This window comes from Ailuropoda melanoleuca, chromosome 13 (genome assembly GCF_002007445.2).
Source record: "Ailuropoda melanoleuca isolate Jingjing chromosome 13, ASM200744v2, whole genome shotgun sequence".
Classification (NCBI taxonomy): domain Eukaryota; kingdom Metazoa; phylum Chordata; class Mammalia; order Carnivora; family Ursidae; genus Ailuropoda; species Ailuropoda melanoleuca.
This window is the reverse complement of record NC_048230.1, coordinates 63,532,728-63,545,330: the sequence shown is the minus strand read 5'-3', so window position 1 is coordinate 63,545,330 and position 12,603 is coordinate 63,532,728. Positions and strand designations below refer to the sequence as shown.

The following is a 12,603-nucleotide window of genomic DNA, read 5'->3' as shown; positions in this document are numbered from 1 at the left end:
GCTGCCAGGGAGCTTAGGGACAGCAGCCACCCCCATGGCCCGTCGGGGCCCCCACCCACCCCACAGCGGATGGCCCCGGCCCCCATGGACTCCTTACCCAGCTGAAGTCCAGCCTGGGGACTCGGGGCGTCAAAGGGCTCTGAGCCGGCCTCAGGGGCACCGGGTTCCCACGACTCACTGTTTTCCAACACCTCCGAATACGCGTCCCCTGTCCCTTTGTGAACGACTGCAGGCTCGCCGGCGCCCTGGTCCTCACCGCCCGTGTCTGCCACAGCCCGGGTCTCCTCGCCCATCTTCTCCGCAAACCACTGCTTGACCTGCTGAGGGCTCATCTGGGTCTTGTCGCAGAGGCTCTGCAGGTCCTCCTCGCGCAGCGTCCTGTGCGCCAGGTAATAGTCCTGCAGCAGCTCCCGGTTGCCAGGGGTGACGACCAGCAGCCCCGGAGGGAAGTTGCCCCGCTTGTAGTCTTCGTACCACTTGAGCTGGCCGTTCTTCAGGGCGTACCTGCTGTCGCCGAACCAGCGCACCACCTCGGGCCGCGGCAGGCCGGTCTGGACCATGATGGCGTCGTAGTCCTGGGTGCTGGGCCACCGCGTCTGCACGAAGAGCTGGCGCAGCAAGTGCCGCTGCTGGGCGGTCTTCTTGCAGCTCGCCTTGCCGGGGGGCTGCTCGGCCGGCTTGCCGGGCCCATCGTCTTCGGGCTCGCAGGCGCCCGGCCCCGGGAGCTCGCTCCTGCCGTTGGCCTCAGTGACCCGCAGGTTCTTGAGGTTGATTTTGATGGGGCTGACCTTGCGCTCCGCCAGCGCGTGGCCGCCGAGCCCTTCCAGGGCGCCGTCCTCGCCGGGGACCCTCAGGTCCACCGCCAGCTCGTCTTCTGTGGCCTCGTCCTCGGCGGCCGCTGCCTCCTCAGGGGCAGCACCCTCGTCAGCCCCCTTGGGGTCCTCGGCGCTCACTCTCTTCCGCCTCTCCGAGAACCAGCTGTCGATCTCCCTCCGGGTCATCTTGGTTTCAGTCCTCAGGCGGTCCAGCTCCTCATCGGGAGGGAGGGGGTTTTGTGCAAAACTGCTCTCCAGGGCTCTGAGCTGCTCGGGGGCTCGCTCCTTGTACTTGGTGGGCGTGAAGTCGGGGGTCTGGTGCCAGGCCTGGCGTCTGGCAGATGGCGGGGCGGCCAGGGCGGCAGCTGGCGGCACGCAGGGCCCCTCGGGGGCCTTGGTGGACGATGACGGGGAGAAGGGTGCCTCGGGCCCGGGGTCGAGGACGATGGCGCCGGGGTCGCCGGGCAGCACGGCCCTGGAGCCCTTCAGGTTCCGGCAGTGGTACCTGCGGTCGCTGAACCACTTGCGCACCTCCCTGGTGCTGAGACCAGTCACTTTGGTCAGATGCTCCACCTCGCTCTGCCCCGGGAACTGGTTCCGACAGAAGCTTCCTTTCAGGGCGGACAGCTGTTCGTGAGACTTCTTGTTCTTGTAGATGCTGGCGTCGAGGAAGGCCTGGGAGGTGATGCTGGGGCACGCCGTGAGCAGCGACTGCGCCGCGTTGACCACCTTCACCGCTGACGCGGTGTTGGCGCACACGGTGTTCACCGGCGCCACGGCGGGCGGCTTGGGCACCGACGTGACGGCGGGCGTCAGGGACGAGCTGGGCGCCTGCAGCCCATTGGCCATCAGCGGCTGAGTGACGAGCAGGCCTCCCGCCGTGCCCTCCGGCTGCCCCACCACGTGGCCTGGGAGGGCGGCCTGGATGAGGTGCTGGACGCCGCCAGCATTGGCGACCAGGGGCGTGTTGAGGACGGTGATCGTGGGCTGGGGTACGGACTGAATGACAGTATTGAACATCTTTTTCCGGGCGTCCTCAATCTCCTCGGGGGACCAGCTGATGCCCTGCTTCAGCCTCTGCGCTGTGAACCAGATCTTGAGCTGTTCTTCTGGGTACTTGGTGACCACAGTCAAATAGCAAAGCTCAGCTTTGGTTGGGTAGGGGAACTTGTGGAACGAGTTCTTCAGAAAGCTGTTGGAGTCCATGGCTGCGTTGTAGGTGGGAATGCTGCTCAGGGGGATCATCACCTTGGGGAGGGACTTGGACGTGGGTAGCGGCTGGTGGCCGTGGTGCTGGGCGTGCACGGGGGGCGGCTGCTGCAGGGGGAGGAACTGCGCTATGCCGGCTGGCAGAACCGGCACCGCTCCCAGCAGAGGCCCGTTGGCCGCATGCGGCCCTTTTGCCGAGGTGGAGGCCGGCTGACTGACTGGAACCGCCCCATTGACGAAGGGGTGGTCCCCCTCCTTCACCTCCGTCTCCCCGGCTGATGGGTTTGATAAGGCCGTGTCACCCACAGGCTGACTGGGGATGTTTTCCTTGAGTGTATGAATTTTTTTGGCTTCAGCTTTGCCTTTCATTATCTTCATGATTGGAGTTTTGGTAATGATGATTTCGGCCTGTCCGTCGGTCCCTTCGGCATTGGGCTCGCTCGACAGATCGGGAGTGCAGGTGCTCTCGGGGACACTCTGCTCCACGACTACATGATTGTCTGGCTTGGCCACATTCCACACAAAGCTGGCTTCCCCCGAGTGACACTTGGCATTGTGCAGAGAAAGCCCCTCAGGAGTTTTTGCCAGAAAATTGCATTCAGTGCATACAAAAGTTGGATCCTTATTAAAGTCTGTGTGCTCTGAGTTCATATGTCCCACAAATTGGGTTATATCCTGGGATCTGAAATCACAGTATTTGCAGGAATACGAATAGCCGTCCAAAGTGCTCCGGTGCCCGTTGGCCAGGGCGGTGCCATCGGTACTGCCGGACGTCTGGGCAGCCTCGCTGCTGCTGGCAGGCACTTCAGGGGGCAGCTCCTGCTGGGGTCCTTCGGGTAAAGCCTCAGCGGGCTGGGCCTCCACACTGGCATCCTGCAGCACCACGGTCTTCACGGGGATCATGCATGGGGTGGTGGATTTCCTCTTGCTGGCCATGGTGACAATCACTCTGGCCGATCAGGGGGTGAGAGCTTGTCCCATCAAGGGCCTCACAGTATAAGTTCCAGCTGCTCCATGTGGGCCAAAGAAACAGTTTCCAAGGACAGTTTTTTCAGTTGTTTGCAGAAAGCAAGTTTTTCCTATTAAACCTAAGGAGGAAGAAAAAAAATGATTATGATCTTTTAACCTCTGCCTGTGTCCTTCCAGATACCCAGATGTGCCCCGCAGCTTGCGTTCTATCATCGGGGCCTTTTCTCAAGAAGTTCACCACAGCTTGAGTGCCGAGCCCCCCAAACACCAACAAAGCAGTGGCCTGAAGAATGACCTGGGGACGTTCCAATACCATTTGATAGACTGAAGCCATGTGTTTTGTTTTGTATTTCCCTCTGTATTCTTGTATTAAGTAACTCAGATTCAAAAACCAAGCAACAGTAACAACAAAATAATCCTCTTTTGGATCTCCAAATTAATTCTGACCATGTCAGAGTGAGAACAAAACATCCTAGTGTAATTCTTGTTTAAATGTTTGGGCCAACAAGGGTTTTTCTTTTCATAGCCTTCCCACATATGAGAACAAGACGCCGCCTCTGCCTCTCCCAAGTCAGGCCCAGAGGCCAAAGTCAGCTGCAGTGTATGAAGTGGGGGGTGGGGTGTCTGGCTGCCACAGGAGCCGGGCCTCCCTCTGGGGCCCTTCCCTGCCTGCTGCCCTATCACACCCACTCCTGGCCACGGAAGAGGGGTCGCCTTAGAGTTACTGGCTATACCCCGGACCACTGTCCCTCAGGCAGAGCCCCAGGTCAGGGGTGCAGGGGATTCACAGACCCAGTTTGTGGTACGGCAAGCCGTACATTCTCTCTCCGGGTGCAGCACCTGTGTCCTCACCCTGGGTAGGCATTCCGCACGTGACCTAATATTGTGCTGACATTTTTGTTTCCTTTGGTGCCTTTACTTTATTGTTCCTTAAAAAACAAACAAAAAACAAACAAAACTTTAAAATCTTTGATCCATTTGAAATTTATTCAGACACTGGGGTGATTGGTTTATTTACGTGTAAAATATATTCTTTCATGAGATGCCATAAGAAAAGTGTTTCTTGGTCCCTATTATTAACACAGTATCACCATAATCATCATTTCCTTTCTTTTAGCAAACTGTAAGGCTAATAATGACTAAAATAGTAATTCTAATTCCAAAATCAGGTTATCACCAGTGTTTAGATTTGATATGAAAACGTGAAAAGAATTAAAATATGTCTATTCACGTTCTTAAATACACACAGAAACTATTTTTCTGTTTGCAGGTCTCACCCTGATGATGATGGCGATAGAAAATCATCCCTACCACAAGAACAGCTGCGGTGGGGACGGGTAAACACACCAGGCCTAACCACTCGTCACCTTTTCTCACTGATCTGAAATGTTAGGCAAACATATTTTTTTTTAATTTTTAACTGGAAAGATAAAATATCAATATTAAATTAAATGGAAGAAAATAAAATCACCTATAATTTTGTATACCCTTCCTCCTAGTCCAAATATCTGCAAATATCTTATACATATATTAGTCATACTGGGCACATACTTGTGTTTTGTATTTTACTGAAGATTCCATCATAAACATTTTCATTAAATAAGCTTCATAATGATAATATTCAACAGCTGCCTCACAATGTCGCACTATGAGCATAATCACCCTCCACCGCTACTGAACAGGCGTCCAGGGTTCCACTCTCACAGGTGACAGGGAAACAACCCCTGAGCATATAGGATGCATTTCTTCTATGAAATTATTTCCTGAGGCTAAATGCACAGAAATGGATTTACCAGCTCAACGAGTATCAACATTTCTAAGACCCTCTATATATTACTGGCAGACATTTTAAACCAAGTGCTTCGCAATTCCAAACCAGGAAAACTAACAATGCAGTTATGTATCCAGTGAGCAAATGGCATTGTCAGATAAGTCACCGACGACATCAAATAGAATATCTGAAAGTACAAGTGACCTAAGAAAAAACAGGTAAGCTGGGCTCCATCAAATCAAAAATAGTTGTGTTTCAAAGGCCACCATCACAAAAGTAAAAAAGACCACTCACAGAATGGGAGTTTATTTGCAAATCATGTATCTGATAAGGGGCTTGTATCCAGATATATAAAGAATGCTTACAACTCAACAATAAAAAGACAAATAACCCAATTAAAAAATAGGTGAGGGGCGCCTGGGTGGCACAGCGGTTAAGCGTCTGCCTTCGGCTCAGGGCGTGATCCCGGCATTATGGGATCGAGCCCCACATCAGGCTCCTCTGCTGAGAGCCTGCTTCTTCCTCTCCCACTCCCCCTGCTTGTGTTCCCTCTCTCGCTGGCTGTCTCTATCTCTGTCAAATAGATAAATAAAATCTTTAAAAAAAAATAGGTGAAAGACTTAAATAGGTATTTTTCCAAAGATGATCTACAACTGGCCGATGAACATATACAAAAGTGCTCAACATCATTCGTCTTTAGGGAAACGCAAACCCAAACCACTTCACGCCCACCAGGACGGCTGCCATCACGAGGACAAATAATGACACACGCGGGCAAAGATGGGGTGAAATCAGAGCTTCCCCCGTTGCCGGTGAGATGTGTGTAAATTGGCATGGCTGCTCTGTCAATCAGTTTGGTGGTTCTTCAGAAAGTCGAATACAGAGTTACCACAAGACCCAGTGAGTCCAGGGCTACGTATACGCACAAAAGAAGTAAAAACATATTCACACAAACACTTGTACTCAGATATTCATGACGTCATCATAATAGCTAAACGGTAGAGCCCCCTCAATGTGCGTCAACAGATGGACGAACAGACAAAATCTGGCACGGCCAGATAATGGAGGGCTATTCAGCCATCAAAAGGAAAGAAGTACCATTACACGCTACAACACAGATGGAAACACGCTCACTGCAAGTAGGTGGCCCCAAAATGCCACCTATTCTATGACCGCATTTGTATGAAATGCCCAGAAGAGTACATCCATAGTGACGGAAAGGAGATTAGTGGTTGTCAAGGGCTGAGGGAGGGGGAGACTGGGGAGTGACTGCTAATGGGGACAAGATTTCTTTTGGGGTGATGGAATGTTCTTAGTCATGATGATTGCAAAAAACCTGTGAATATACTAAAACCATTAAAAGGTCAAACCCGAGAGGGGCAGAGGACAGAGCTCTAACACAATCAGTTTTGTACAAGAGGGGCATGCTTCCCACTTCTGAGGTCCCTATACAGGGGACGTCATTCATTGGCGATACTGCCTGACGTACCCTGGTAGGATTTATCTCTGCCCTGTGTAGAGGTGAACGGCAGTGGTCGTGAACAGAAGGGTGGAGAGGAGAGAGGGAAGAGAACACAGAGCTGCCAGCTAGAAGTAGCACCAGCACAAACGAAGAGCCCTGTGCTCTCCCGGGGTGGGGGGCAGCAGAATTCAGGAGCAGGAGCGTGCAGGGCCCCGCCGAGAGGGCACCAACATCAAAGTGCCACCACTGAGGTCTGGGATGGGGCTGGGCTTCACCGAGGAAGCATTCAATCACGTTCCTGGTATTTCACTTGCAAAGGCTTGGGAAAGTGGACAACATAAAGATGGACTTGATTTGGGGAAAAATTCCCTTGTCATGCAAAATTAAGTCTCAAAGTAGCCTCAAGCTGTCATTCAAGCCAATGATCAAGGAGAGTGGCACTCCTAGTGATGGTCTGAGTGGCTCAGTGGTCAACGCGGACGGCAACTGACAATAACAGTTATGGGGGTAGTGGCCGCCACTGCCAACATGTAGCATTCAGTGCCGGAGGGCGCTCTGCACACACATCTGTTCGGCTCGCTCCCCCCACCAACCCTGGAGCAGCAACTATTCTCATTCCCGTTTTCCAGACAAGACAGGCAAAGCTCAGAGAGGTAGGGCACCTGCCTGAAGGGCACACAGCTAGGCAGCCGCAGGGGCTGCACAGAGCCCCAGGCAGTCTGGCTCCAGGACCTGCAGCCTTAACTGCTCCACCCACGGAGCTCTCTGAGTAACAACATTGCTGGAATAAGGTTCGCAGGACTTTCCAAAGTGATCTTTTCCTCCTCAATATTTATTAGGAAAATTTCCAAACTACGACAAAGTTGAAAGAATTCTTCAGTGAACACCCATCTACCTGTCACCTGGATGCTTACCAGGGGGCTATTTTTAGTAACATTACCCATTTAGGTAAGTTTGGGTTTCTTTGTCATACACTTTTAAAAGGGTATCCAATAAAAGGGGTACTTAAAGGGTAAAGCCCAAATTATCTAGAAATCCATTAGTCCAGAAGACATTCATGGACCAGCTCTGACAAATGAGATCTTAATCACCATGTGGAAACACACTGTTTCCTAAATCAAGCCCTGAGTGACGTGGGCTGATACACATGCAAGGTTTTATGCTGCCAAGATTCACAGAGAAGGTCCAGATGACAACTGTACGTTCATCATTCTTTATATAATCTTTTCTATACTCTGTCTTATAACCTTTTTAGTGAAGAAATAAGAACAACAGCATATAACTTAAAAAAAAATCTGTCTTTGGGAATTGAGAGAGAGTTGTTCAATTCACTAAATTAGCAAAGTTGCAGCTAATAACCATGACATTTCAACACTACAGAATATAAATGTGGAGCTTGAAAAAATATGAGTTTATAGATCAAATTCATAAAGATAAGAACTTTTTTGTTTTAATTCTGTGGAAGGAACTGGAAGGACAGTAAGCTCAACAGGAAGACTCCAATGTTTAGAAATGCAACTCTGGGCAAACTCTCTCCCAAGTCTGGCTGCAGGCCTCCTGAACAGCCCCCGAGTTATCAGTAAAAACAGGGATCATGGGAGCAGCTGACAGAGTTACAGGAACATAACCACAGTGAAAGACTGTAACATGTACTGTGGTTTTGAAAGATCAAGTAGACAACAACACTGGAGGCAGAGAATGTAACTACTACCAGAGGCTGGTTTGACAGAATGTAATCGAATATTCTACAGTAATCAGCTTCAGATTTTGGGGATACAGTATACTTTATTGATGGTACATGACAAGACAGGGCTCCCCATGCTCCTCCCCATCCTCAGGCATCTGGGATGGAAACTGTGAAGTTGGGGGTTCTCAGTGTGGGGGGGGGCCCAAGATTTCCTGGGCTACCCTGAGGACTGATCTGTCTCCTGGGACTTTAACAGTGACACCCACAGTCCTCTAACTTCATATGCTTTCAAAAAGTCATGGAACATATTCAGAAGTTGATCATGGGATATAGCAGACTTTATGTAAGTCTTCACTGATTTCAAAACAAAAAACTTGCAGGTAGCATTCCCTTTTTTAAAAAAAATTGCTAGCAACATAAATTTACACTGAAAGTTATCCTTTTTACTTCCTCTTTCAAATTATGCTCCTTATGCAGAAATTTCTCTCAGAAACAATGAAGAAAAGTGAAAATCCACCCTACTCACCCCAAAGATAGCCAGTGCTGTAACAATCTAGTGTCCATTATGTCAAATACGTTTTCTAGACACAGATTACTATAACCACTTTGTTTAAAAAAACAAAAAAGAGAGTTGTACTTTTACACTCCATTCTGCTCATTTTCCTCCCATGACAATGGGAAGAGTGTCAGAGTCTACCGTTTGTCTCACTCTTTTAAACAATGTTCTAATTTACTGACGCAGCATGAATTACGTCACCAATCTAGCTGCTAGCAGACATTTGCGTTTCTCCAGTTTTTAAACTATGAGAAGCAATAGCTCAATAACTGTCCCTGCATATATTTTTGTGCCTTTGAGATTTTCTGAAATTCTGAATGTCTATTTTTTTTTAAAGATTTTATTTATTTATTTGACAGAGAGAGACAGCCAGCGAGAGAGGGAACATAAGCAGGAGGAGTGGGAGAGGGAAGAAGCAGGCTCCCAGCAGAGGAGCCTGATGCGGGGCTCGATCCCAGAACGCTGGGATCACGCCCTGAGCTGAAGGCAGACGCTTAATGACTGAGCCACCCAGGTGCCCCTGAAATTCTGAATTTCTTACAAAAATTTCTGACCAGGGGGTGCCTGGGTGGCTCAGCTGGTAAAGCATCCAACTCCTGGTCTCAGCTCAGGTCTTGATCTCTGGGTCATGAGTTCAGGCCCCACATGGAGCTCCCATGGAGTTTACTTAAACAAAAACAAAACAAAACAAAACAAAACAAGAATTTCTGACTAGTAAAATATTGTTAGCAAAATACAAAGTTCCCCAGGGCGTCTGGGTGGCTCAGTCGGTTAAGTGTCTGCCTTCGGCTCAGGTCATGATCTCAGGGTCCTGGGATCGAGCCCTGCGTTGGGCTCCTGGCTGAGCTGGGAGCCTGTTTCTCCTCTCCCTCTGCTGCTCCCCCTGCTTGTACCCGTGCTCGCTTGCTCTCTGTCAAATAAATAAATAAAATCTTTAAAAAACAAGCAAACACAGTTGCCCTCCAAATAGATGCTGATTTTCACTCTCACCACCACAGAATGAGAGTGCCCTCACTACCACTGCTTATTGTTACTATTTCTAGTCTCTCTTAATTTGGTACATAAAAAACCGGTCACTACTGTTTTAACTTACATCTCTTTATAGGCATGGCCAAGACTCTTCACTTATCACTGACATTTGGTAATAAATTATTTTTATCCATTTTTCTATGGGATTTTGAGAGTCCACCATCTGTTCTTTTAATTCCAGAATAATTAACATACAGTGCTCTATTAGTTTCCGGCGTATGATACCGTGATTCAACAGTTCCTTATAGGACTCGGTGCTCCTCATAAGCGCACTCCCAATCGTTTTCCCCGTCCTTCTACCCACCTCCCTTCTGGTAACCATCAGTTTATTCTCTATAGGTAAGAGTCTGTTTTTTTGGTTTGTCTTTCTTTTCCCTTTGTTTTATGTCTTACATTCCACATATGAGTGAAATCATATGGTATTTGCCTTTCTCTGACTTATTTTGCTCAGCATTGCAAAGAGTCCTCTGTATATTAAGGAAATTGGCTCATCTGTCACAGATGAAGCTGTGGTTTAGACCAAGATTGCAAGAGTGTCTTAAATATTAGGAAATTTCTTTCTTTTTTTTCTTTTTTTCAAGATTTATTTGACAGAGAAAGCACATGCGCGTGTGTGAGCACACAAGTAGGGGGAGCGAGAGAGGGAGAAGCAGGCTCCCCACTGAGGAGGGAGCCTGACACGGGGCTTGATCCCAGGACCCTGAGATCATGACCCGAGCCAAAGGGAGACACTTCACTGACTGAGCCACCCAGGTGCCCCGGTATTAGGAAATTTCTAAAAAAATTAATTTCATTAATAAAGGAGAAAAACCAAAATAGCATTTAGTAAGATTCTACCCTCAATTTTTTATTGTGGTGAAAACCATGTAATATAAAATTTACCATCTCAACTACTTTTAAGTGTACACTACAGGAGAGTTAACTATATGCACTTTTCTTGTGCAACCAATCTTGAGAACTCTCTTCTGCAAAACTGAAATTGTATACCCACTGAACAACAATGGGTCCCCTTTCCCCCCTTCCCTAACTCCTGGCAACCACCATTCTACTATCTACTTCTATGAGTCCAACAACTTTAGATACTTCAAAAGCAGAAGCATGCAGGATCTGTCTTTGTGTGACTGGCTTATTTCACTTGGCATTCAAAGTTCATCCATGTTATATTATGTGACAGGATTTCCTTCCTCCTTAAGGCTGAATAACATTCCATTGTACATATATACCACATTTCTTTATCCATTCATCTGTTGAAGAATATTTAGGCTGCTTTCCTGTTTTGCCCATTGTGAATAATGCTGCTATGAACATGTGTATACAAATATCTCTTCAACTCCATGCTTTTGTTACTTTGGGATATATACCCTGAAATAGGTTTGCTGCACACGCAGTAATTCTATTTTTGATTTTCTAGGAAACCTTCATAATATTTTCCATAGCAGTTACACCATTTTACATTCCCAGTGCAAAGAATTTCTCCACATGTTTGTCAACACTTATTATTTTCTGTTTGGGAGTTTTTTGTTGGTGGCCATCTTAATGGGTATGAGGTGATATCTCACTTTTTTGATTTCCATTTCTCTAATGATTAGTGATGCTGAGCATCTTTTCATATACTTGGCCATTTGTATAGCTTCCTTGGAGAAATGTCTATTCAAGTTCTTTGTTCATTTTCCAATCAGGTTATTTATTTTAGTGTTGTAGGAATTCTTTATATATTCTAGATACTAATCCTTCCTCAGACACATGCTTTGCGAATATTTCCTCCTATTCCATAGGTCACCTTTTCATTCTGTTGATTGTTTCCTTTGAGGAGCAGAAGTTTTTAAGTTTGGTATAGTTCCATTTGTCTACTTTTGCCTTTGTTTCTTGTGCTTTTCATCTCATATCCAAGAAATCATTACCAAACCAATGTCTGTCATGAAGTTTTTCCCTTATGTTTTCTTCTTGAAATTTTATAGTTTCAGCTTTTATGTTTAGGTCTTTAATCTGTTTTGAGTTAATTTTTGTATACATTGTGAGGTAATGGTCCAACTTCATTCTTTTTGATTTGGAGATCCAGTTTTTCCTGTACCATTTGTTGAGGGGACTATTCTTTCTCCATTGTGTAGCCTTGGCACACCTGTTAGAAATCATGGGAACCAACATGCAAGAGTTTACTTCTGGGCTCTCTATTCTGTCCCACAGGTCTACGTCCATCTTTATGTCAGTATCATACCATTTTGCTCACCATAGCTTTGTAATATATTTTGAAATCAGGATTTGTTAAGCCTCTAGCTTTCCTTTCCTTTCTCAAGATTGTTTTGGCTATTCAGGGTCCTTTGAGATTCTATATGAATTTTAGGATTTTCCCCCATTTCTTAAAAAAAAAAAAAGCCATTAGGCTTTTTAATAGAAATTGCATTGAATATGGAGATGGCTTTGAGTAGCATGGGCATTTTAACAATATTAATTCTTCTAATCCATGAACAAGAGATGTCTTCCTATCCATTTGTGTCTTCTTTAATCTCGTTAAGCACAGTTTTGCAGTTTTTAGTGTACAAGTCTTTTAACTCTCTAAGTTAATTATTTTATTCTTTTGATGCTGTTGTAAATGAGACTGTTTTCCTCTTTCAATTTTTCACTGTCAGTATACAGAAACATAACTGATTTTTTTTAATGATTTTTTATTATATTATGTTAGTCACCATACACTACATCCCCGGACCAATGTAAAGTTCGATGCTTCATTAGTTGCGTATAACACCCAGTGCACCATGCAATACATGCCCTCCTTACTACCCATCACCAGTCTATCCCATTCCCCCACCCCCTCCCCTCTGAGGCCCTCAGTTTGTTTCTTATAGTCCATAGTCTCTCATGTTTCATTCCCCCTTCTGATTACCCCCCCTTTCTTTATCCCTTTCATCCCCTACCGATCATCCTAGTTCTTATGTTCCATAGATGAGAGAAATCATATGATAATTGTCTTTCTCTGCTTGACTTACTTCACTTAGCATTATCTCCTCCAGTGCTGTCCATGTTGCAGCAAATGTTGAGAACTTGTTCTTCCTGATAGCTGAGTAATATTCCATTGTATATATGGACCACAGCTTCTTTTTTTTTTTT

At 46.8% G+C, this 12,603-nt stretch overlaps 1 protein-coding gene across 8 annotated transcripts in view; it reads right to left on the bottom strand.

Annotated features, from left to right (window-relative positions):
- Positions 1-12,603, bottom strand: part of ZHX3 (zinc fingers and homeoboxes 3) — a 130,188-nt gene that overhangs the window by 2,026 nt on the left and 115,559 nt on the right. For 7 of the 8 annotated variants that reach the window (XM_034641303.1, XM_034641301.1, XM_034641306.1 and 4 more), the window contains one exon: positions 98-3,112. In XM_034641303.1, coding sequence (XP_034497194.1) covers positions 98-2,960 — 2,863 coding nt within the window. In that variant the 5' untranslated portion in view covers positions 2,961-3,112. The remainder of the gene's footprint in view (positions 1-97; positions 3,113-12,603) is intronic. The other variant, XM_034641308.1, reaches the window with a different exon arrangement.